General features: G+C 36.3%; 1 protein-coding gene across 1 annotated transcript in view; it reads right to left on the reverse strand.

Annotated features, from left to right (window-relative positions):
* The window catches only part of ATRNL1 (attractin like 1), a 789020-nt gene that overhangs the window by 227630 nt on the left and 533581 nt on the right, over nt 1-27809 (reverse strand). The window contains exon 28 of the mRNA XM_030334763.1: nt 23717-23824. Coding sequence (XP_030190623.1) covers nt 23717-23824 — 108 coding nt within the window. The remainder of the gene's footprint in view (nt 1-23716; nt 23825-27809) is intronic.

Consider the following 27809-nt stretch of genomic DNA (forward strand, 5'->3'; position numbering starts at 1 on the left):
CAAATACTTTACATATAAATAGGTCAAACAAAAAAAAACTAGTAAAACCTTAGAGATAAATACTAGAAATTAATTTTTAAAATTTAAACATTTTAAACAGTTATTTTTAATGCTAATATGATAAATCACGAACTTGGAGATTAAATTAAAATTTAATCTTTGGTGCCTGGGATTTGGCTTCAAAATAATCACTGGTGGGGTTTGGGGGAAGAGAGGATAGAGCTCAAACAAGATTGGCCATGAGTCACCACTTGCTAATGCTAAGCGATATGATTCATTTTTCTATTTCTCTGTATGCTTAATTTTTTTATTATAAGTGTTAAAAATTAATCTTTGATATTAATATTTTATTTTGCATTTAATAGAGTTATTTCACTAAAGAGGGCCTCATAGGAAGCTAGAAAAATACAACCATTTTACAAAGCTATTTTTCTCAAAGTCACTCTCTGAATTCTTGTTTTATAGGCACATATTAGATATACCCTGCTTCCTGTCTTTTATTTCAGAATATCCCTCGTTAATGTCCATGCATCTATACGTCTATGGAAAAATAAACATTTACAGATATGCACCCCTACAAATGGGTAGGCAGGCCTCATCTATACGGAAAGAAATTTAGGTCTCCTTAAAATCAAATACAACAATGACATACCACCACACACCTATTAGAATAAAAAAAAATACAAAATAAAATCAACAATACCTGGTGCTGATAAAGATGCAGAGCATTGGGAACTTTTATATGCTCCTGACAGGAACACAAATGGTACAGCCACTTTTGAAAATAATTAAATTTAAATATACTTTTGCCATATGACCCACAATTTTGCTGATATTTACCCAGGAAAAATAAAAACGTATTTCCATAGATAGAGCTGTATGCAAGTGTTAATGATAGCTTTATTCACAATCGCCCCATATTGGAAATAATCTAAATTATTTCTAATACAATATAATATAATATAATATAATATAATATAATAATTTAATATAATCACCGTCCCTTGGTGATTGGATAAACCAATTGTAGCGCATCCATATAATGGAATGCTACTTGGCAACAGAACAGATTATTGACACCTAAAATGACATGGATAGATCTTGAAGGCATGTGAAAGGAGCCAGATACCAAAGGCTACATAGTACATGTTTCCATTTATATGACTTTCTGGAAAAGGCAAAACCACAGTAACAAATCAGACCAGTGGTTGGCAGGGCTTTGGGGTAGATGGATGGTACCAACTACAGAAGGGCATGAGGGAACTTTCTGTGGTGGTGAACACATTCTAATTTAGATCGACGTGGTCTCAACATGGCTGTAAACATTTGTTAGAGCTGATGGAGTATGGATGAGGCTTTTTATTTTTATAATATACCTTTCTGTATTTTCCAAAGTTTCCATAATTAGAATTTTTGAATTTTCTAATCAGAAAGAAACTAACATTATTTAAAAAGTAATAATGTGTGTTATGACAACTATACTGCCTTGACGATTCAAGAATACATAGGATAGGATATTCTAGACCACTGACTGTAGCATAAACATTTTCGTGTTGTCTGCAATGTCTCACATTGTGCACTGTGCATTTTCAAAATTTTAAATTATTTATTTATTTTGCTGAATGAATGAGGCCATCAAAATTTAATGTACTTTGTTAAAATGTACTTCATTAACAGTTACATGGAACTGCTTGAAATTCAGTTTATATAAGATAAAATTATTTTATTTTGTAAATGTACTTTCTAAAAATTCCCAAAAGCATACACAAAGAAGTCATAATATATCATTTCAAAAAGAGATTCAAGGGCCGCATATATATTACATACCTTAAAAATGCAATAATTTTGAAAAAGTGAATATTATAGCAAGAAACTATAAGACAAAAAATTACGTTGTGCTTGTGTAGGGGTACTGGGTAGGCATATGGCAATTCTCTGTGCTGTCCTCTTAATTTTGCTATGAACCCAAAACTGCTCTAAAAATATATTTTTAAAAGTATGTAGGTTTAGTAATACTCAGTATTTATTCACATAGAGTACATAATAATTTACATTTCCTTTTCCCCAGGACAAAAATATGTGTATATAAAATATGGATATGTATACAACATACTGGTTAAACAACATTTTCCACTGTGGTTACCGAAAGATGTTTTGCCTGTTCATTCAAAATCATCTTTTCTTTTTTTTAATTTATTTTTTATTTTATTTTATTTTTTTAATATGAAATTTATTGTCAAATTGGTTTCCATACAACACCCAGTGCTCATCCCAACAGGTGTCCTCCTCAATACCATCACCCACCCATCCCTCCTTCCCACCCCCCATAAACCCTCAGTTTGTTCTCAGTTTTTAGGAGTCTCTTATGTTTTGGCTCCCTCCCTCTCTACCCATTTTTCAAAATCATCATCTTTTCTAAACAAAGTGTTTGATTTTTTTTAAGGGTGGTATAATGTTTGTGTGTTTCTGTGTATTAAAGTAAAAGAAGTTGTAAAACTGAGTATTTAGAACACAGGTCTACCTAATTGAGAACAATGACTAAATAAGGCAAAATCAAGCAGTCCCAACTATTTTACAACTCAAATTTCTTTAAGATCTTAAACACTGAATTACTCCCACACCCCTAATTAAACTGTTATTCACGAGAGTAGAGTCTGTGCTCCTATATTCATTTCTGCATTCTCAAAGCTTGACACAGTAGGAGAAACACAGTAAAGGTTAGATTAGCAAGAAAATAATGAATTAATTAACAAATTAATCTCAGCTCTCTATTCCTTGAGCTATCCATATTGCCAGACACAGAATTTTGCCTTCACCATCACCTTCTTACTCCCACTCACATCAAATTTAAAAGGGGTTCTCATCCTAAAACCCCAGAATCTCTCACAAACTTGATTCTCTATTCACTTTGCCAGTATCTGACCCTGAGTAAACCCCACCCTTCTTTCCTCACTTCTGATTCTAGCTTTAAGGTCATTATAAGACAAAGTCATTGTCCTTATTGCATATGCTAAGCTCCTTTGGGTTTTTCTTGCTGCTCAGTAATCCTTTATTTCATCTTAAGATACTGTATTTCATTAATTTCTTTCCTTATTCATACATCTCTTCTCTCCCTCCTCCTTCTTTTTCTCTTCCTCCTTCTTCTCCTTCTTTCTCCTTTGCCTCTCTTTCTCCTTCTTCATCTATTTCTTCTCCTCTTCTTTCCCCCTCTCCTCCTCCTTCTTTACACTATTAGATTTAGTCACATTCTACCAAATAGGCAAGTTCTTACAGGATAAGGGAATTACAGAAACAAAAATAGAGGCAAGGATGTTGGGAGGGGATCAGGTTGTTTGGGTGAGATAACAAGAAATGATTGGATAGAAAGGAACAGACTGGATTGCTGTAGGTTATGGTACCTTATGCAAAGGAGTTTGAATTTTTACTATAAGAGATGATTCCTTGGAGAATTTTGAGCAGGGGGACAGAAGCAGATTTGTACCCTAAAAAGATCACTTTGGTAGCACTGTGGAAAAAAGGCTGGAAGAGGGAGGCAGAGAAAGGCAGAGAGACCAATAAAGAGAGACACACAATACATTGAGGAAAAAGGTTTTGAAGGTTTGAAATTACAGCGGTAGTAGTAGGATGAAGTGAAGATTTAAAATCTATTTTGGGTGTACAACTGACAGGGCTCCATGACTGATAGATGAAGAATAGGGTAGGAGAAATCTTGGATAACTCCCAGTTTTCTGTCTTCACTTGCTATCGAGCCTCTCGTGTAAGTGTTCTAAATCTCTTCTATTATTCTTTTTTTTTAATGTTTATTTATTTATTTTTGAGAGAGAGAAAACAAGCAAGTGGGGGAGGGACAGAAAGAGAGGAAGACTGAGAATCCCAAGCAGGCTCTGCTCTGACATTGCAGAGCCCTATGTGGGGCTCAAACCCACAAACTGCAAGATATAACCAAGAGTTGGCTGCCCAACTGACTTAGCCACCTGGACACCCCATTATCCCTAAATCTCACACTTATACCCATAGCGTACTCTCTGCAGGTGACCTTACTTCCAATATTACCACATACGCACACAAAAGATCATCATCAAAGGTAAACTTCTATCACATGAAACTGCTCAAATTCCCTTCAGTCTTTACTCATCATTTTCTTATCTCTCCCAAATAATTCTCTTACTTGTTTCTTTCATCCTCTCTCTGCTTTCACTTCTCCTCTGTGCTAACATACATTTTCCCCCCTTCGATAATTCTCCTAGAGGAACTTTCTCTTGGATCTGCCAGTTTCTTAAATTACCATCTCAACTCCTTCCTTCCTTTCAACATTATCAATGTTAAAATGGTAGTCTAGCCTTGTTGCATATACTTTCTCATCTTCAACCAGCCTTTTTTTGTCTGGTTTCTGCCATTCATTTGACTTTCTCAATAGTCACCAATGACTGCATAATTACCAGATTTCACCTCCCCTCCTCAGTTTCCCACATTCTTTGACTGCTTATGAAATGGGTGGCATCTTTTCTCACTTCATCCCTTCTGGCATACCTTCTTTTTTTCAATTTGCGTCTTTCTCAAGCTGTCATTTGATACTTTGTTTCCTTCAGTATGCCTCCAACATTTTAATTATAGCAATTTTCCTACACTCTGTCTTTGATTCTCTTTTCCCTTCTCACTCCCATTACTTCAAGTGTGTATGAAGAATTCCCAGCATTCTGACCTTTCCCTTTGTCCCAGTCTCGATTTCCATATTCAATTCATTGTTTAGTTCTATAAATTCTGCTTCTTCACAGTTTTCAATATATTTACTTTACATTTTGACAGCAACTAGTTCGGGGCTTAACTTGTCCACGTGTTTCTCGTTCTCAGTCATTCTTCAAAACAAGTGATGCTACAAAATGCTCCCAGTATCATTTCTCTAAAATCAATCAGAAAATTCTGCTCAAAACTCTTGTGTGATCCTTGCCATCTCATTTAAATTGACTTTCATAATATCTTCTATCTTGATTCCCACAATTCCTTCCCCAGCAAGCTAATCCTGCCTTCCTACCGCTGCCCATACATACAACACTCTTTCCTGTGTCTTCCTTTTGCTCTTACTGGTCCTGCAGTGTGGCGGTTCTTTTTGCTCTTCGCATTTCAAACCTACTCTTGTCTCTGTTTATTGACATTGTATCTACTTTCAAAGGCCAAGATCTTCCACCATAATCGCTCATGAAACATTTATCAACGTCCTGAGTTTTGAATTCTTTTTTTCCCTATTCTTTGTGTCTGTTTTTCTTTTGGCATTAATCACTCTGTATTTTTTATTAGACACATTTTTACATGTCTTATATTTCCTTTTGGTCTGTAAATTTCTGGAAGATAGAGACAATGGCTTTCCATATCCATCTCCCTTACTGCTTTGCAGCAGTTAAGTTTGGTCAACATTTGTTGAACCAGCTTTTCACAGAATAGAGATTTTCTTTCTAAGATAGATTTTCCATCAGGAAATAGGGAAAAATGAAATAATGTTAATTTTGCTTTTGTTTTCTAAGATGTATTGGAGATAAAAAAAAAAGACCTTAAGAAATAATGACTCCTTCTCCATGAAAAATTGCATATACACCTTACCTATATGATATTTAGTCTGCCCATTTTTATATGACATGAATGGTTAATGCACAACCTTTCTTCATAAACTAAAAATTAAAAGGGGCTTACAATAAACATGAACAAAATTATAAGGTTTAAGTATAAACAAAGGTGTTTTGTATGAATAGTATAGAATTATGGCCTTGTGTAAAAGGAAAATGTATATTAAGATTTGATGTAAGTTTTCAGATTTAATATCCTAAATTTTTACCTAGTTGCTATTTTATTTTCTAAGAAAGCAAAGTGTGAAAATGTGTACTTGGCCAAAGTATAACATTATTAGTTTCTCTGATTCTACATACAAAATATCTAGCACTACACTTCTAATATCTGAGATATCACTTTATGAGATTTCCATTTGATTTAACAGCATTTTATAGAGTTCTTACAGTCAGTTATTCCCTTGAGGACATAAACCTCATCAGATTATCTATCAATGGAAAGGAGGAGGAAATAAAGGTTAAATTAGTAACTGATTTTACATGAAATGTAAGCAAAAAATGTATTACAGAAACATAAATTTAATGTAATAAAAACTGTCATGGGGAACTACATCCTAATAAAATATTTAAAGAAAACTAAGAAAATAACCATTGCATACTTCCAGACACAAAAAAGTGCTTGAAGGTGACCTAAAAAGTTAGAATAAGGAGACAAAAGCATTATAATAAGCTTTTTGTTGTTATGAGTAATCAGTATTAAGATATTAATATTAGTTTTATGTTACTCATTAAACATTAATAGTTTAACATATAGATTATAGTGAGTATTAAAAGTCTTTGACAGTACTCAAAAATACTGTACTGTGCATCACAGATTGTGGAATATTTTTGTTTGCAGTATATGTAATCTGCCCAATCTATTGGGCACATTTTTTTTAATGGGTCCAGTGTTTTACGTAAGAGTAGGTGAAGGATGATAATGGGGTTGGAAATTCAGTCTTTTTTACTCAGAGCTGGAAGACCACCCCCCAAGAATTGCTAAACTGCACTTACATCTTTCTAATAAATTATATTACAGCCTCACTTTGCATAGCCACTTCTAACTTGAACAACTGCTATATATAAATAATTTATGCTAGTATTGCTTCAACTGTGATATGACCATACCCTTGAGTGGTGTATTGCTCTGCTGAATGATAGCTAATATGAATACAGAGGCTCAGGGTTATAAGACTTTGTATTGGCCAATGTTTCTGTTTATCATATCAGCCACGAAGAGGTGAAAATGCATTTATCCTTTTGTTGTTGTTGTTCATCTTTACATTCTTCTCCATCATAGTTCATATTCATTTTAAATGATTAAGATGGGGCACCTGGGTGGCTCGGTCAGTTAAGCATCTGACTTTAGCTCAGGTCATGATCTCGCAGTCTATGAATTCGAACTCCGAGTCGGGCTCTGTGCTGACAGCTCAGAGCCTGGAGTCTGCTTTGGATTCTGTGTCTCCCTCTCTCTCTGCCAGCTCACAGTGTCTCTCTCTCTCTCTCTCCCTCTCAAAAATAAATAAACATAAAAAAATCATTTTAAATGATTAAGAGAAGACAACCATAAAGTTTTAATGTCTCAACAAAAACTTTCATTTACAAATTTTTAATTTTGAAAATATATGAGAAATGTAAATGTATATACATTTAGCTTTGAACTCACTGAATTCTGTATGAAATACACTAGCAGTATTTTACTTATACATAGTTTACCTAGGGCATTTATAAAGCTATTTACTAAAAATTGTAAACGGGGGCGCCTGGGTGGCGCAGTCGGTTAAGCGTCCGACTTCAGCCAGGTCACGATCTCGCGGTCCGTGAGTTCGAGCCCCGCGTCAGGCTGATGGCTCAGAGCCTGGAACCTGTTTCCGATTCTGTGTCTCCCTCTCTCTCTGCCCCTCCCCCATTCATGCTCTGTCTCTCTCTGTCCCAAAAATAAATAAACGTTGAAAAAAAAATTTAAAAAAAAAATTGTAAACAAATAACTTTTTCATGATTAAATAAATTCTGTCTTCTGATCATATTAAATTAGGACCGTGCAGATTCCAAAAATTTAAGTGTATATTCATACCATGTTGTTAGGCTCTATTCATATCATGTTAATTCTGAAGAATCACCTTCAAATCTTAATTCATGCTCCATTCATTCATGAAATTCAGGACATTCTGTTATGATTCCAAATCTTGTATTTCTAAAACAATTTTTGAAAACATCATCTGCTAAATGGTCTTGGTGATGAAAGGTCTTTCATAATTTTACAATGAAGAAGATACAGGCAATTTGAAAAGACAACTGGGAATCCAGATCCTTCCATACTTTAAGAACCACAGCTGTGCCCATAAAAATCTCCTATTTATTTTAAACATTTTTCTTGAAATAAGAAATACTCTATCTTCTAAAGCATTTGCTATGAGGAATATGAGAAGGTGTGACCTTAACTCAGTTTCTTTCTATCACGAACTGAAAATCATCTCCCTCTTTAAGGTACGTGGCTCCTGGGACCTATGAGTGACTATGTGCAAATAGGGCTTGTGGCCTGTAGAAGTTTTGGCTCAGGAAACTTGTGCCAGATGTTGCCCTCTTCGGACTGGGAAAGTTCATAGAAACGAGGATAAGGATTTTACAGATGTTTGGTCTGTAAAGATCTATAAAACACCGAGAGGAAAGTCCATATACTTCCTAAAAGAATACGCTTGGATTGTCCGGCCCTCTAAGGGCTAAAAAAAAATAGCATAATCAGTGGTAGGAGTCCTTCCTGTTCCTGAGCCTTAGAAGTACAAGAAGGTCAATAAGGAATTGGTGGCTTGACTGCTTCTATACCACCAGCCCATGAACAAGTAGTGAGACCTCAGAGGTTGACAAAACTGGAGTCTCAAAATGATGACCTTTTAAAATAACAAGCGAATGACAGGGAAACAGCCATCCAAACAAAGAGAACCTCTGTCCGGTAAAACAGAGCTGCTACAGAAGACAAACCGCCATGTTGAGTAAGGTCTTCCCACCCTCAAATAACCAAATTCTTAATACTTTTTAACGCATTCCTGACATTACAGGCAGTAAGGGAGTGGTGCAAGGCAACCAGTCAAAACTGGAAAGGGGAGTAGAAAGCAGCAAGCAAAGGATAAAGCAGGGCGGCCCTGAGGACAAATGCTAATCTAAGTAACCCAAAAGGTAAGAAAGCTGAGCTTGAGATTCCTGCACTACGCCAGGGACCCTGGAAGAAGTGCGTAAAGAATTATGGCAAGCCCTTGGTTTCTGGCAGAAGCAATCTTCTTTGGAGGAAAGCATTCTTTATTTAGGCCAATAGAAAACCCCAGATTAAGATCCAACAAAGAGGAGCTCACAAAGACCGCCAAATACACAAGGAAATATGCCAGAATGGGTGAGAGCCAACAGAAATAAGCAATAGATTTAGGTTTCCAAAGATTTCAGAGAGTGGAATGATCAGATATAAAATAAAAATAATTATGTTTGGAATGACATATGATATAATAAAAACTAGCAAGAAAAGAGACTTTCAAAAACTGCTAAGCATCTTCAAAAAAGAACAAAACAGAACTTTTAAAAATGAAAAAAAAGAAGGTATTGAAAGTAATACAATGGATAGGGCAGAAAGCAAGTTATATATTGCCCAACAAAAAAAAATGTGTGAGTTGGAATAAGGCCCTGAGGAAGTAAGTCAAAAGAAACACAGAGAAGGTGATGGAAAATACACCTGAGAGGTTAAGAGATATTGCAGATAGGATGAGAAAGGCCAACATGCATATAATCAGAATCTTGTTGGGAGAACAGAGAAAATGAGGGAGAAGAAAATTCAATAAGTGTGAATTTTTAGAAGTAAACAAAGATTTGAATCCTCAGACATAGAAACACAAAATATGCCAAGTGGCATAAATACAAGTAAATTCATGTTAGGAAAATGGTAAAACTGCAGAATACCAGAAACAAAAGCCGTTGGAAAGATGGGCTAGATTAGCTGCAAAGGAATGGTAACAATACTGTTAGAAGACTTCTCAGTTGTGACATTGGAAGCCAAATGCGAGAACAATTTTCAAATAAACGAAATGTGCAAGTATGTCCCTCCCATTGCAAATTAACTAGATGCTTGATAAGGTATATTTTTAAAACATTTCTTAGAGTGTAAGTAATTAGAGAAAACCGAAAAGGGGAGCAGTAAGCAGCAAACTAAACGATTTTATTATCAAACGACATGTGGTAAAGGAATTTCTAAAGGCAAGTCATGGGACAAAGCAAACATTTTGGAAGCAAGCTCTGAATGCAAAGAAAAACAGTGAGCAAAGAAATTGTAAATATGTTAGTAAATTTAAACACATATTGATCACGTAAAGCAACAACGTCAATAATAATGTTTAATTCAAGTAGTGACAAACTCAGAACTACAAAAAAACTGCGTCACATGAGATTCAAACTGTTTTTAGGTTCTTACGTTGTTTGTAAAGAAGTAGAAATGTTCATTAATTTCAGACTTTAATTATGCCTGTTAAAAATTGAAGAGAAATTACTATAAAAAGAGCAAGAGTGTATAACATAAAATTGGTTAAAGAAAAAAACTGAGGAGATTTGAGGAGAAAGTTGAGAAATACTGATTTTTTATTTTATTTTATTTTTTTCAACGTTTATTTATTTTTGGGACAGAGAGAGACAGAGCATGAACGGGGGAGGGGCAGAGAGAGAGGGAGACAGAATCGGAAACAGGCTCCAGGCTCCGAGCCATCAGCCCAGAGCCTGACGCGGGGCTCGAACTCACGGACCGCGAGATCGTGACCTGGCTGAAGTCGGACGCTTAACCGACTGCGCCACCCAGGCGCCCCAAGAAATACTGATTTTTTAAAAAAAAAAATCGTCAATTCAAAAGAAGGCCAGCAAAAAAGGGGACAAAATAGAAAAGTCAGGACAAACAGGAAGCAAGGGTAGTGTCTGAAAATATTACTAAGACAGTCTGATTAATAGAAAAAAATAGAGAAAATATAAAGTTCTAATAGCAATATCAGAAGGGAAAATATTTATAACAGAAAATATACATTTAATATATTTGGTATAAATAAGAAACAAAGAATGTTCCAATACAAAAATGAAGAAAAAACTGAAAGCTCTTCTAACATCTTCAAATTTTCTGTAATTGATATAGAAAATCTTGCATAACCAGAGTACCATCAATAAATGCTATTAAAATAAAGGAATACATGGGGTGCCTGGGTGGCTCAGTCGGTTGAGCATCCAACTTCGACTCAGGTCCTGATCTCACGGTTGGTGGGTTCAAGCCCCACGTTGGGCTCTGTGCTGACAGCTCAGAGCCTGGAGCCAGCTTCGGATTCTGTGTCTCCCTCTCCCTCTGCCCCCCCCTTCTCAAAAATAAATAAATATAAAAAAATTTAAAAAAATAAAGAAGGACAAGGAAATACTGGTGAATGAAATGAATGAGGAGAAATAAAATGGTCAAAGACAATACAAAAATATTCACTCTCACTACTAATAAGATGTCTGATGAAGAAAAGACAACATTTCATGTATCAAAATTAACAAGACTGTTTTTAGAAATGCTTTTAAAATAATTTTTGACACCGGTGCTAGAAAACCAGAATTCTCATACTTTATTAAAAGTAGTACAAATAGGGGCAATTTTGGAAAGTAAATAAGCAGTGTATCTCAAGATCCACAAAGATCCCTAATTTTTGATCTAATAGGTTTTCTTCTACAGATTAGGATCAAGAGTTGTGTACAAGAATTAATTACAGTCTTATTTATAACAGTGTGAAATTGGAATCAAGCTAATTGAAAATAAAATAGGGAAATAAATTATGTTATGCCAGAAAATAATTAATACAACATTTTAAACACAAACCTAGAAGTAAAAAATGTTCACCAAATGAGAAAAACAGAATGTAAAATCAAATATAGAATATACTTTCAATTTTGTAAAAATACGTATGTGCAAAAGGAAAATGTTACTGGGAGGAAATAAAAGTTCTGTCAGTGAGTATTTATGGATAGTGAGATTATGGAAGATTTCAATTTTAACTTTGATTATTTTTGCACTACTTTTTCTACAGTGAGGATTTACTACTTACATAATTAAAGAATCATGGTAAATGTTAACAAAATAATTAAAATTCAAATATCACAAGATGGTTATGACACTTCCAAAAGCGAAAACCCAGGGAAAAGAAAATAAACTACTGACGCCAACCATAGGAACGACTGTCTAGGAAGATGGCGGGCAGGAATGAAATGCCAGAGGGGCTAGCCGCTGGCTGTGCCCAACAACTCATGCTTCTCTGTGGTGAAGCCAGCAGTGCTCTTAGCATACAGCTGCTCATTTGTCTGGCCTGGACAATGTGCCTGTCACCTTGGACAAGAGGTTTCTTACATCGTGTACTAGGCTGAACTGTCTCAATTCTTCATGACTGTCCGAGTCCCTGGAATCAAAGAATACTACAAAAACCTCAAGTAACTCCATGTTTTGCAAGAAAATATTCCACTGATAACGTTAGGGCCTAAGATGTGTTCCCAGCTTGAACTAATATCAGCATGTTTAAAGAATGGGATAAGAGAGAAACTTTTGGGCCAATCTGAGATTCAGATCCCAGTTCTTGCTCTACTGGTGAACGAATATGTGGTTTTGAACAAAGGTCTTAAGCTCACAGAGCCTCAGTTTGCTCAGTTATACCTGATTCTGGTAAACAGAACAAATGAAATTGCTGTGCCTTTTTCCTTAGATTAATGTAAGGCTCAAATAAGGCTGAGAAAGTGTATGTAAACAAATGTTGAAGAACAGAATCTTAAACTCAATTTAAACATTTCAATTTTTCCCATGACCTAGGAAGATCAAGATGAGGCCCTTTACTTTGGCACCATGAATCCTCATTTCTATTGTCTGGAAAGCTCTCTCTAGTACATGCTTGATGAATACCTAAGTGCTAATGTTACAGAATACACCCCACTGGTCATCTACATTATCAAAAATTGAAATGTAGATAAATTAATTACAGTGGGTGAAGAGGTAACAGAGCAGCCCATAATATGTACAATATGAATAGGGTTTTTATTCCCTAAAATGGAAATGATGACCAGAAACATTCATCTTAAATAACTGGCAAAATTTCAAACCTGAATATATGTGAAGTTAGTATGAGTCTAAAACTTGGGAAAAACTAGCCCACATTTTGTACTTCCATTAGACTGATACTTTCATTAATTCCTTGTTAAAAAAAGGGGGGGGGCAGTGCATGCCATCAGAGAAAGGACAGTACAGAATGCTACGCAAGAAGAACAACTCATATATCCCACCCTGCTAGATATAACTATTATTAAGAATTTACTCTTTTCCATGTTTATCGAAATTAGATCACAATGTATATACTACTGTGTAACATATAATAAGTTAACAAATCCTTTATTGTTGGCCAGGAAGTGGTTTTGTTTTTCAGTGTTATAAGTGGCAACATGAGAATAATTGGCTAAAAAAATAATTAGAAATAAAAATAGAAACAAAGAATAATATCCCAGCAAAAATTGCCAATTATACTTAAGGACTCATACAAGTTTATACTCCCAGCAAAAAAAAACCAAAACAAAACATGAATAAGAAATGTACATTTTTAACATCCTCATCACTTCAGTCAAAGGGTTGTATGTTCACTTGCTGGTCATCCAATTGTTTGCTGTGCTCTTAGTGCGACACCAGAGCTAACAAAGCCAGCCAGTCTAAGTCACTTAAAGGGCGATAGATGCTTTTGCCTCCATTTCCCATGGTTTCTATCAGTTGATAAAGAAAGGCACATATTTTGTTGCTTGAGAGACTAAGACAGAATGCCATTATGTATCTCAATGAATAAATACAGCAGCCTCAAAAGTTCTAGAGCGATTACAGTGCCATTTGAAAAGATAAAATAATTTTCTTGTTCTGAAATTTTTTGATGTATAATTGACAAATAACACTATATTAGTTTCAAGTGTAAAATATAATGAGCCAACGTGATGATTTGATATTTGTATATATTGCAAAATGATCACCATAATAAGTCTAGTTAACATCTGTCACCATACATAGTTATACAATTTTTTTCTTGTGATGAGAACTTTTAAGACTTGTTCTCCTAGCAACCTTCAAACATACAATACAGTATTTTTTTTTAATGTTTATTTATTTTGAGAGAGAGAGGGGTATGAGGGAGAAAGAAAGAGAGAGACAGAGAGACAGACAGAGAGAGAGAGAGAGACAGAATCCCAAGCAGGGATTCTATCAGCACACAGCCTAATGTGGGGGTCAATCTCATGAACCGTGAGACCATGACATGAGCCCTAGCAAGAGCTTAATCAACTCTGAGCCACCCAGACACCCCAAATATACAATATATTATTACTAACTATGGTCATCATGCTGTACATTGCATTCATATGGCTTATTTATTTTATAACTAGAAGTTTGTAACTTTGATTCCCTTCACCCATTTTGCACAGTCCCTGACCCCTGGCTCTGGCAATCACCAGTCTGTTCTCTGTGTCTTATGAGCTTGCCTTTTCTTTCTTCCTTTTATTTCTTTTTTTCCTTTCCTTTCCTTTCCTTTCCTTTCCTTTCCTTTCCTTTCCCTTCCCTTCCCTTCCCTTCCCTTCCCTTCCCTTCCCTTCCCTTCCCTTTCCTTCTCTTTCCTTTTCTTCCTTCCTTCCTTCGTTTCTTCCCTCCTTTCCTTTCCTTCCCTCTCTCTTTTCTTTCTTTCTTTCTTTCTTTCTTTCTTTCTTTCTTTCTTTCTTTCTTGTTTAGATTCCACCTATACATGAGATCATATGGTATTTGCCTTTCTCTTTTTGACTTATTTCACTTACCATAATGCCCTCAAAGTCCATCCATGTTTTTGCAAATGGCAAAATTTCATTCTTTTTTTAATTTTTTAAAAATATTTTTAATGTTATTTATTTTTGAGAGAGAAAGAGAGAGAGAGAGAGAGAGAAAGAGAGTGGAGGAGGGGCGGGGGGTGGGGGAGACACAGAATCCAAAGCAGGCTACAGGTTCTGAGCTGTCAGCACAGAATATATATATTCCATATATATATATAATTCCATATATATGTAATTCTATATATGTAATTCCATATATATATAATTCCATATATATATATATTCTCACTTCTTATTTATCCATTCATCTATCAATGCACCCTTACGTTGTTTCCATATCTTGGCTATTGTAAATAATGTGGTAATAAATATGGAAGTGCAGATATATTTTTGAATTAGTGTTTTCATTTTCCTTTGATAAATGCCCAGAAGTAGAACTGCTGGATCGTATGGTAGTTCTATTTTTAATTTTTTTCTTTTTTTTTTTTTTTTTTTTTAAGTTTTTTTTTCAACGTTTACTTATTTTTGGGACAGAGAGAGACAGAGCATGAACGGGGGAGGGGCAGAGAGAGAGGGAGACACAGAATCGGAAACAGGCTCCAGGCTCCGAGCCATCAGCCCAGAGCCCAACGCGGGGCTCGAACTCACGGACCGCGAGATCGTGACCTGGCTGAAGTCGGACGCTTAACCGACTGCGCCACCCAGGCGCCCCTTTTAATTTTTTAAAGGAAACTCCATACAGTTCTCCACAATGGCTACACCAATTTACATTCCCACCAACAATCCATAAGAGTTCCTCTCAATACTTATCTTTGCCAACATTTATTATTTCTTATCTTTTTGATAACTGAGCATCTGTTCATATACCTGCTGGCCATCTCTGTGTTTTCTCTAGAAACATCTATTCAGATCCTCTGCCTATGTTTTAATCTGTTTTTTTTTTCTGTTAAGTTGTATGAGTTCCATATAAACATTGAATATTAACCCCTTATCAGATATATGATTTGCAGTCAGCCTTTAGATGTTTATTTAATTAGAAGCCTGGCCCTCAGGTTGCAGCTATGATGATAAACTAAAAGGTCTCTTTCACAGAAAGACTGAGCCCCTGAGTTTGTTGCCTCTTGCTGTGGCCTGGGGATGGTAGCTATTTAAGAAGTCTTTCTCCTTTGGTTACAATCCTGTAGGACTTGTGAATATATGCCCCACTGGTCACCAGAGCCAAGCAATGAAGAGGTGTCCCCTGGTGGCAGCTGCAACACTCAGGGTACCAGACAAGGATATAAACTCCATTCCAGAAGATACCAGCAAGCTGGAGCAAGGAAGAGAGAGAACGCAAAGATAATGTCCACCAGCCCGCATTACTTGAGAACCTCTGTAGCGGCTGTAAGTGCACCAAGCCAGAAGCCTGCCCCTCAGGCACAGCTCCACTGGTCTTCAAAGCCAGATGCTTTGGGGGCTCATCTCCCAGGAAATGGTCATAAAAGTTGGTATGCCTGATGTGAAGCACAAACCCTTCACCCCTCAGGGAGAAGCTCTGGGTTTTTAGTTCTCTCCTGAGTGTGAGTGTCGGGGTGGGGTTTATTTTGAGACTGTGTCTCGCCTTTTCCTACCTGCTTCAATGTGGTTTTCCTCCCATTCACTTGATCTAAAGGGGTTGCTCCACCAATTTTTAGGATTTTTTTTTTTTTGAGAAAAGTGTTCCATATATAGATGTGGATTCAGTGTGTCTGTAGGAGGAGGTAGTAAGTGCAGGATCTTTCCACGTTTCCATCTTGAGCCAGAACTGAAAAATCATTTTTTTATCTTTCTATTTAGACTTTACGATCATGTCATTGGAAAGACTTTCAAAATGAGAACATTATACGAATAGCAACCTTAAAAATGTAGTCCAGAAGGTGATCACTTCTGGACTCATCCCTTCAACTGCTACCGCCCTGGTCTTGCCACCATTATGTGTTACTGCTATTAGGTTCCTACAGTAGCCTACTAACAAGTCTCTGTCCTTATATCCTGCTCCAGTAGCAGGAACTATAGGTTGATTTACATCACCCCTCAGTTACTGTGTCAGTTTCCTGATGGTTGCCAATGTGAAAACCTGCATTTTTTTTTTTTTTTGCCCGAGGGCTTTCCCTGGGCTCCTAAGTAGTCCTCAACCAGTCACTAAAAGGAGTTGGGGAATAAATACTCAGCCCCATTGCATCTGGTGTCCATAGTCTGATGTGTGATTCCCAAGGATATTAACTTCTGGTTGTTCATAGTGGTATTGGCTGCCTTCTATTTCCTTTTTCATGGTTCTATTCCCTACCAATGTATTCTTCAATCCCAGGTGAACAAATTCGTCTTGGTGTCTGTTTGTCAGGGAACTGTATGAAGACATCTCTCTCAAACTATTCTCAACCCAAAGGGCAGAGTGATCCTTTTTAAAACCATCAAATTATGTCAGTCTTCTTGCACAACCCTGCGATTGCAAATGGCTCTTCTCTTCACTCAGAACTCAATGTCAAAGTCTTTATAAAGATCTGCAAGGCCCTGTTATCATCTGCCTAGACCCCATGCTTACTGTTCCATGAACCTGACAGGCATGCACCACCTTAGGGTTCTTCCTAAGCCTGGAACACTGTTTTCCCTGGGAAACTGCTGCCTGCTTAACTCCTTCCCCTCTTTCAAGATTGGCTCAGATCTCACCTTCGAAATGAAGTCACCTTGACTGCCACCTTCTTCAATATAGCACACTCTCCTCCATCTCCAAAGCATTCTCAAAACCCTTATCTTGCTTTATTTTTCCTTTTCCCATTGCACTTACCAACTTCTTAACATATTAAATAATTTTCTATCCCCTGCTATAATATAAACATGAGGACAGAGTTCTTTGTTGTATTCTCTGATGTTTCCCAAGCACTTAGAACAGTGCCCGACACATAGAAAGCGTTCCATGAAAATCTGCTGACCAATTACCATAAATTTTCATGTTATTGCTGGGTGGAGGAAAAATGACACATGTATACTGTAGGTCACACTATTACTGCAAAAATAATCCTCTTTTTAAGATAAGTTTAAAACCAACTAACACATTGTGTTTCCATAAAAATTAACATCCTAAGTGCATTTATTAAATTTTAACACTGTATTTTAATTTGTCACTATAATATGGCAAAATATAATGATTCATATTTGCTAATAGATAATTTAGAGTGTGATTATTCATGCTACATATATATATTTTCAGGTTTGACACCTAGTGCTTTATACAAAAGTCTTGTAAGGATTCAACACTCCTCACTCATTAAAAATATAATCAATACACATGTAAAAAATTTTAGGAACACATCTACTTCATAGAATAGGCCATTTGGTATACTGTAGTACACAATTACCTGTAGATGTATCAAAAGTAATTCATTTCATATTGTACCGTACATTTTCCCTTGAATCTACAGATGTGGAACTTAGTGTCACATGAGTCAAATTTAATTTAAAAGAAATCCATTTCTTAACTTACTACATTATGAACACTCAAAAAATATTTACAGAACAGTAATAGCCAGCTAACCTATGGCTTTGTGTTGAGTTTAAACACGAAATTTTAAGAAAACCCAGCAGAGGAATTTTAAAATTACTTTGATTTTTAGGTTTAAATGAAATCCTTAATGTAATTTCAGGGCCTAAGCTTTGGAATTCACTGTGTAAGCAAATCAATAAACCACACTGTACTGTTACACATATATATATAAAAAAAGAGATTTGGAGCAGTTTTCAGTGTACTATAAAAATGGAAAACAAATCTCACATATATATGCATATGTATGTGTATACATTTAAGATAGATAACTTCCAGTTAATAGTAAGTATTACAAAATGCTTAGCAAAGGAGAAAATAAAATAAAATGTTAAACATTCTAATTCTATTGTTATTATTTTCTAAAGTATGTCAGAGGAAGATATTAATGGCCGTTCAGATTTACTTCTGATGTTTAATTTTTTACAGGAAGAAATAAACAAACAATTTAATTTCTAAAAGAATCTACTTAAAAACAATTTTTTTAGCTTGCAATTTTTTTAGATCTATGTTGCTGATTTGTTTGAGATGGTTAGACATATACAGCTATAGGGAATTTCGAGTATCAGAAATCATAATTATTTACCAAGAGGGAAGAAATCTGATTTTGAATTTAGTATTTGAGGCATGGAGCATGAAGGTACTCAATTTACAAAACTACCACCTTAATAAAGTAAATGTACATATTACATATTCCCCCAAATTGATCTACAGATTCAACACAAGTCCTATCAAAATACTAGTGGGCTTCACTGCAGCAACTGACAAACTAATCCTAAAATTAATGTGGAAATTCAAGGGACCCAGAAGAACCAAAACAATAGTCAAAAAGAACAAAGTTGGGAGACTCATATTTTCCAATTCCCAAACTTACTACAAAGCTACAGTAACCAAGATAGTGTGGTACTATCATGCGATAGATCTATCAAACATTGGAATAGTATTGAGTGTCCAGAAACAAATCCCCACATCTATGTTCAACTGCTTTTCAACAAAGATCCCAAGATCACAAATGGGGGAAAGAAATTATTTTCAACAAATAATAAAAAATTACCATGTGTTCCAGCAATTCCATTCTTAATTACATACCCAAGAGAAATGAAACTTGCATGTAAACAATCATGATAGCATTTTTCAGCATATCTAAAAAGTGGAAACAACCCAATTATCTATCAACTGATAAATGTATAAACAAAATGTGCTATATCCATACGATAGAATAGTATTTCACAATAAAAAGGAAAGAAGTCCTGATCACATGTCACAACATGAATGAACCTTAAAAATTTTATGCTAAGGGAAAGAAGCCAGTCCTGGAAAACACATGCTGTTTCCATTTGTATTAAATGAAATGAAAATATAGATTAGGAAAATCTATAAAGACAAAAAGTAGATTAGCGCCTGGGGCTGAAGGAGAGTGCTGGGAGAGATAGGGGAAGTGACTGCTGAACCGTACAGGATTTGTCTTGGGGATGATGAAAATATTCTAGAATTGATTTAGTGATGGTTACACAACTCTGTATATACTAAAACCCACCAAGTTGTACAATGTAATGGGATGAATTGTATGGTACATTTCCTTAAAGCTGTTTCCAAAACAAACCAAATAATATTACATATTAATAAGTAAAACTTCCCAGATACAAAGGGCCTGCAAAATGAGAATTAGCAGGTAAATATTTTTCTTCTCTGACATTTCATTGAAAACAAGTGGTACAAAAGAAATAGAGGCATGCCAATTATTTATATAACTAAGTAATAAAATGAGAAAAATAACAAGACTGCCAACATTAGTAGAATGCTTTAAAGGATACAAAGCACTTGCACAAATCGTCCTGCAGCCAACAAATCATAAACCAGAATGAATCACTTGTCTCTTCCCCTGAGTTTAAACACAGTGATCACATATAAGGAATAGGGATGATGCCAGTGGTCAGAACATACTCAGCAATGTTCTTGAAGAAACAGTTGGAAAGGTAGGTGGTTAGGCCTCTTGTGGGAAGTAAATGGTGGCCTGCACTAGGAGAGGCCCCACTATCCACAGTGTCTGGATAGGTGATGCCTATGTCACCTTTTGGGGGGGGCAGAAAAGCAACAGAAACCAGCCCAGTGTCAGCTCAAGGCTGCAAACTAATGATAGAGTAGCTTTAGAGGTCATCTGGGGGCGGGGGGCAGAATCCCAGAGCCATACATGTTGGAGACGGGACAACCCCTAAGCATTCACTTCTCCCTCCTCAACTGAGTACCTGCGATTACATCAGAGAGAGGCTACCATCTGAGGGGAATAATGCTTGGAAAGGAGGTATTTGAAAGTTCTCTCTTAGTAAAAGGGACATCCATGGCAAATGAGCAGTGGTGACTGAACCCAGGTTATACCCTATGGACAGCTGCCTCATACCCAACCACTAAATTGCTTGAAAGAGCACAATGGAGAGTCAAGAATTTTATCCCTCTTCCTAAGTGGATCTTAGTACCTAAAGTAAAATAGGTGTACATAGAAAAAAAAAAAAAGGAGACCTCTGAAGAGTGTAAGCACAAGGAAAGAAGGAATGACATTTAAATAAAATATAACGAATGGTTTCAGAAAGATAAGGGAGGGTATTCGAAATATGAAACATCGACAAGTAGTTATGAAGAAAAAAACAACTGCAGCTATTAACAACAAAATACATCATTGGTGATAGGAAGTCAATGAATGGGGGAAATAGCAGAAAGGATACATCTAAAGACGATCTGGAATGGCAGGTGGCGGAATGCTCCGAGAGGCATCGAGAAGAAATAAAAGAGTACAAATAATGAGAAAAAGTTCAGAAATATAGATGATAGAAGAAGTATCAAGAGCCTCTAATAGCAATTCCAGGACAGATTATGGTAAGAAATATTTAAAGAAACAGTAACCAAAGATTAGTCAGAATTATATAAAATTATAGGCCTGCAGATTCAAAGGGGCATAGATTGCCAAATAGGAGAATATGGACACATATCAGAGAGAGATTTAAAAACATTAAGAAACAAGAGAAAATTATGAAAGATTGAAGAAAAGGAAATGGAGACCATTTACAAAGGACAAAGAATCAAACTGACATCAGACTTGGGACAAAAGAGTTATGCCTCTGAAGTTTTGAAGAAGAGAACTTTGAATTTTATATCCAATTAAACTGTTATTTACATGTGGGGACAAAATAAGCATATTGGTAGGCATCTGAAGTCTCAAAGATTATGCCACATAAAATTTCTCTTTAAAGAATCTCTTGGAGGGGGCGCCTGGATGGCTCAGGACTTCGGCTCAGGTCATGATCTCAAGGTTTGTGAGTTCAAGCCCTGCATCGGGCTCTGTGCTGATAGCTCAGAGCCTGGAGCCTGCTTCACATTCTGTGTCTCCCTCTCTCTCTGCTCCTCCGCCACTCATGCTCTGTCTCCCTCTGCCTCAGAAATAAACATTAAAAATTTTTTTAAATAAATGAAGACTCTCTTGGAGGATTTACTATAGTGAAATATAAAGAAATGTATGAGTAAGCAAGTAGATATAAAGAGTAAAGAAGGGTGAAGATCGTTCATCGTTACTTAAACATGCCACACTAAAAAAAGTACACCCAGAATATCTGGATTAAAATTTCCAAACTGTATTAACATAGGTAGGAGGAACAGAGGGAGTTGAGAGCACGCTACTGTATTAATTTTGTTTGAGACAGGCAGGGCAGGAATGTGTATTAATACATTTTTGGCGATAGGGAAAATAACCATCACTATGAATCTTGGTAAGTAACGGGTCACCATCAGAAACACAGAAATAGAATATGTAACACTCTGTTTAGTGGAAGGAAATCAATTTATCCAAAAGAGACATGGAAAAAGAGAAGGGTAGTGACAACAAGAACAATGCGTACACACAGACACACAATGGAGTAGCTAAAACAAACGTTGGGAGAACAGTAATTATTTTCAGTGTAAATAGATTCAGGCAGTTAATCAAAAGACAGACTCACAGAATGAGTGGCAAAATAAAAAGTTAATGGTCATTTCTACAAGGGATAGGTAATAAAACAAAAGGGAACAGATTGGAAATAAAAGAGTAAAAGAAGGACTAGTAACTAGTCCTCTAGTAACTAGAAGGACTAGCAAACAGGAACTAAAAGAAAGGAGAGGTAGAAATTTTAAATAAAATTTAATGCTAAAAATGACAATGATAAAGAAGGAAATTAAATTTAGAAAAAATAAAACAAAGAAATGGAATGATTATGAACACACACACCTAACGATACATGGTTGAGCGCTAGTAAGCAGAAACTGACACACTCTGGTGGCGCATATGTATGTTAATTACATTTATTCTGTAAGTTTGTGTTTTCTGGTTCTTTGATTGGTCCTTTTCCTCTGTGGACTATGTATGTATTATTTACATTCATTTTTCTCTTGTGACTTGTGTTTTAGAATGTTTTTTAACAGATGAGGAGAAAAAGAAGTTGGATTCAAATAGTTGAGGTTTACTATTTGTTAAGAGATTTTGTCCTAAGGTGTGCGAGGCAAAGGGCCAGCATGAAATTAGAGCACTTACTGTAACTTGCGTTTAATCATTCTATCTTCTAATTTCTGCCCAAGTAACAATGGAAGATACACATATAAATTTCTTAATGTTCTAAGCTTCCATTGCAACATGTGATCTAGAAGAGTAAAAACTCAAGTACACAACAGCTAAAAAAAATTTCACAGAGAAATGTCCTCTAAAAACCAGCTCTTTGTATAACATCTACAAGGCCTGATTCAGTTGTTTAATTTATTTCCAAAATAACCAAAATGCTATAGACAGAATCAATTATATTTCTACCTGGGTTTTCGGAGGAGTCTATTTTTATATCCCTTGCTTTCCTTGAAGAAAAGCATGATTTGAAAATAGCAACATGAAATTAGTCACATAATGGCACTTTTCAAAAAAGGGAATACAATTTTCAACCCTACGGTGCTTCTTAATGTTCCTGTGTAAACACCTTACCATACGTGAAATATAAATAAAAAATAATCAGCATACAACTCCATTACTAGGCCTCAAAATGCTTTGATTAGTCATTAACCATAAATCATAATCTGTGGATTTTTCCTCTCTGTGGGCTATTATTTTCAGAAAATGTTCCATGCATTATTTCAGGAATCCAGTTCTACATTTACTTGCACATAATGATTTCTCCTTCACCACACTCCATTTCTGCATTTGCAATAAAAGAATATACTAATACAGCCATTGCTACAAATAAAAGCATTCACAATATTCTACAATTCTCAACATTCAAAAAGGAAACTAATTAAAATGCAACTCAACTCCACCCACCTTTTATAGTCAACTTCATTAATAAAGATAAATGTGAATTGTTAACGAAAAGGCGTTGGGCACTCCAAGGACTAAATATAGGTGCTTTGTTTCTTCCATCATACCTGTATCTTAAATTCCTTCAGCTCCTATCTGTCAGAGAAAGGCTGCCAGGTGAGCAGTCTGTCACTCTTGCCTAAGCTAATAGATTCTCCAGTGGCTTCTGTTACAGCTCGTGTCATACCATTAAAACTATGTGCCTTGGAAGTGGCATAACATATGTAGCTGAATCTTGTCAACTCTACATAATCAGACTGTATTTGGCTGCACAAGCAGATGCAGATTAGAGAAGCGATATAAATATGCAAATCACAGTGGTCTTCTCTGCACCACCGGTCCTACCTCCACTGGCCCTCGCAGATACTCCGTTTGTTCAGCTCCTACTTCCAGTGCTACATCAACAGACGCAAAGGGACGGCTGGCCATCTGCTGTCGTTCTCGAAGCAGTTGCTGGAGGGGGGTAAAAATGATTTGTTTAAAAGAGGCTTAAAAATACATGAAATTCAACAATATCTGGTTCCATTTTGAACAAATGGTACTCAAAATTTAGGAATCATCTGATACACAGACCTACAGCTAGATCCCAAAAATGAAAATTTGTTTTCTCCCCAGGGCCTGGGTCATAAATCCGCAGAGGCTTTAAATGTATGGGACCTACAGAGAGAACTTTCCCCCTGACCTCTCTCCCACAGACCTAATGAAATGTACTCAAAAGCATTTTGAAAACTCCAGCTGAGGGGTTCTACTTCAGTAAGAAGTGCTACTGTGATGATGGCTATGCCAAGGTTTCCTACTCCAAGTAATGCAGCTTTTGTCTTAGCTGAAAGTAAATAACAGTAAAAATATTTAAGAAAAGATAACAAAAAGTTTCAAAATGCATTAACAGAGATTAAAGAAACATCTTCCTACAAAGGCTAAGTGTGAGAAGTCATCAAGACGCCCGGTCAACTGCAATGGAATCAACACGAATTGCCAATGACAGTATTTATAACTTGATTCAAACCCTCTGTGTTCATTATTTAAAGTGAGGAATGGTTGGCAGTTTGCAAAAATTTTGTGCCAAGGCGTCTAAACCACGCCCAGATATTTGCTTCTTCTTCCTTGTGCCTACTCTGGGCTTTACCCAAAAGCTAAAACCAATAAACTAGTAAGTCCCAGCCAACTACCGAGCTAATTTATATTTCTGCCTTTCCTTGTAATTATAATATTCATTAAGTCATGATAAGAAAAAAATTGATGACCAGCAGTAGATATTGCAAATCTTGCCCTTCTCATTCTACACAGCTAATAAAATTATTATTAAATATTAAAAGTGGATGAGCGATGCAATTAAATACTCTTTCAAATTAGAAGAAAATCCTATCACTGAAAAAGGCAAAATCCTTGGGGCGCCTGGGTGGCGCAGTCGGTTGAGCGTCCGACTTCAGCCAGGTCACGATCTCGCGGTCCGTGAGTTCGAGCCCCGCGTCGGGCTCTGGGCTGATGGCTCAGAGCCTGGAGCCTGTTTCCGATGCTGTGTCTCCCTCTCTCTCTGCCCCTCCCCCGTTCATGCTCTGTCTCTCTCTGTCCCAAAAATAAATAAACGTTGAAAAAAAAAATTTAAAAAAAAAAAAAAAAAAAAAAAAAAAAAAAAAAAAAAGGCAAAATCCTTGAACACAATGAATAGCTTCATTATTCACAGAGATTTTTAAAGATTCACTGGCATTAACTTAAAACATTAACAAATGGTATTTGAATGTAAATGTATGTCGCACTGTGATGCATCATTCATTAAATTCCTTTTAAAAGATGAAGGAACAAAAGCCAATACCTTATGGCAGTTTATTATTTAACATTTTTGTTTTAACACTTATAACCTAGCAGTGACAGTGTTCATGAAATGAGCATCTAAAATATAGGGGGCGCCTTGGTGGCTCAGTAAGTTAAGCATCCAACTTTGGCTCCTGTCATGATCTGGCAGTTCATAGTTCAAGCCCCGCGTCTGGCTCTGTGCTGACAGCTCAGAGCCTACAGCCTGCTCTGGATTCTGTCTCCCTCTCTCTCTGCCCCTCCCCTGCTGACGCTCTGTCTCTGTCTCTGTCTCTCTCGCAAAAGTAAATAAACATTAAAAAATTTTAATACATAAAATAAAATACAATTTAAGGCCTTGTTTTGTTATTATTAAAAAGAGAACATCCGCATGCCAATATTGATGGAACAGGAAAAAAACAATTATTACTGAGAAATAATTTATGCTCTTAGAATATACTTAAAATTAATGAAGACAATTAAACATATACTCAAAGTAAAAAGTAAATGATCTAAGCTACCGAATTATTCATTTAATATAACCTAAAAAGGTATTATTTAATATTAATGCAGCTGCTGGAAAATAGAGTCTTGTTTGTGCCTCTCATAGGACTGGCCAATAGATCTGAACATTTTATCTATACAAAATGGAAACATAATACTACTTCAAATGCCAAGGGGCACTAAGTGTAGAAGACACCATGCTCTTTGTCTCGCCAATAAAAATATACACACAGATGCACACAGAGATACGGACACGCACATATGCAAATACACAAACTACTTTTCTGATGGTAATGGACAAAAAGCCTTGAGAAAACTGTAAATTTTAGTTTCGGTTTGAACACAATTTTCTTTCTTTCTTTCTTTCTTTCTTTCTCTTTTTTAATGTTTATTTATTTATTTTTGAGAGTGAGAAAGAGAGCATGCACAAGCTGGGGGGGGGGGCGAGAGAAGGAGAGAGAGAGAGAGAGAGAGAGAGAGAGAGAATCCCAAGCAGACTCTGTGCTGTCAGCTCACAGCCCAACCTGGGGCTTGAACTCATAAACTGTGAGATCATGACCTGAGCCGAAATCAAGAGTCAGGTGCTTAACTGACTGAGCCACCCAGGGACTCCTGAACACAATTTTCTAACTTTGTATTACAAAGTTTCTTCATTTGTACTAGTTCTCCTCAGAACACAAACCACATGCCATATAATTAAAAGAGTTTTAAGAAAATGAACAGCTTCTGTTACTTTAGCTTACCTTTTCCCTACTTCTAAAAGTAAAAGGTCTACAAAATATAGTCAATGAATATGTAATACCACAAATTATAATTTAAATCTATAAATATCCCAAATTCACTATCTTTGACAAAGAATAGACTTCTCTGGACTGTAACATATTGTTGTGACCCCCCAACACTCATACTAAAGAAAAAATCAGTGAGTACTACTTTTGTTCACTTAAAAAAATTAGAATACAAAGGTACTTTTAAAGATTCCAATCTGTCTTCAGAGCTTTGAATTTCCATCACTTTTTTTTTTTTCAACGTTTATTTATTTTTGGGACAGAGAGAGACAACGTTTATTTATTTTTGGGTCAGTGCTCATGACACATTCTGCTACGCTCTCCCTTTTAACAAATGTTGCTAATTTATGAGACATGAACGGGGGAGGGTCAGAGAGAGAGGGAGACACAGAATCAGAAGCAGGCTCCAGGCTCCGAGCTGTCAGCCCAGAGCCCGACGCGGGGCTCGAACTCACTGACCGCGAGATCGTGACCTGGCTGAAGTCAGACGCTTAACCGACTGCGCCACCCAGGCGCCCCTCCATCACTTTTTAAAAGTTGAATGTTTCCATCACTTTTTATTTTTTTTTATTTTTTTATTTTTTTATTTATTTATTTTTTTATATATGAAATTTATTGACAAATTGGTTTCCATACAACACCCAGTGCTCATCCCAAAAGGTGCCCTCCTCAATACCCATCACCCGCCCTCCCCTCCCTCCCACCCCCCATCAACCCTCAGTTTGTTCTCAGTTTTTAACAGTCTCTCATGCTTTGGCTCTCTCCCACTCTAACCTCTTTTTTTTTTTTTTTTCCTTCCCCTCCCCCATGGGTTCCTGTTAAGTTTCTCAGGATCCACATAAGAGTGAAACCATATGGTATCTGTCTTTCTCTGTATGGCTTATGCAATGAGAAAAAATGAAATATGGCCTTTCCATCACTTTTTAAAAGTTCTGCTTTGCAAAGCAGAAGAAAAACATTGTTCTTGCTCAAGACCGTAACACTATAGTTTGTAAAAGAAGACATGATAAAAAAAAATTAGGAGGCGCCTAGGTAGCTCAGTGGGTTAAGCCCCCGACTTCGGCTCAGGTCATGATCTCACAGTTTGTGAGTTCAAGCTCATGTCGGGCTCTGTGCTGACAGCTCAGAGTGGGGAGTCTGCTTCAGATTCTGTGTCTCCCTCTCTCTCTGCCCCTCCTTGCTTCTCTCTCTCTCTCTCAAAAATAAATACATATTAAAAATTTTTTTAAAAATAATTAGGGCACAAAATAGCATAAAGGATACACATAGGGAATTAGCCAAATGAATTCTCTCTGGGCCACTTAGTAGAGGACTAGTTCCAGGACTCTGGTTGACATACTCAGTTTCTGACTTCA

The sequence above is a fragment of the Lynx canadensis genome, chromosome D2, assembly GCF_007474595.2.
Source record: "Lynx canadensis isolate LIC74 chromosome D2, mLynCan4.pri.v2, whole genome shotgun sequence".
NCBI lineage: Eukaryota > Metazoa > Chordata > Mammalia > Carnivora > Felidae > Lynx > Lynx canadensis.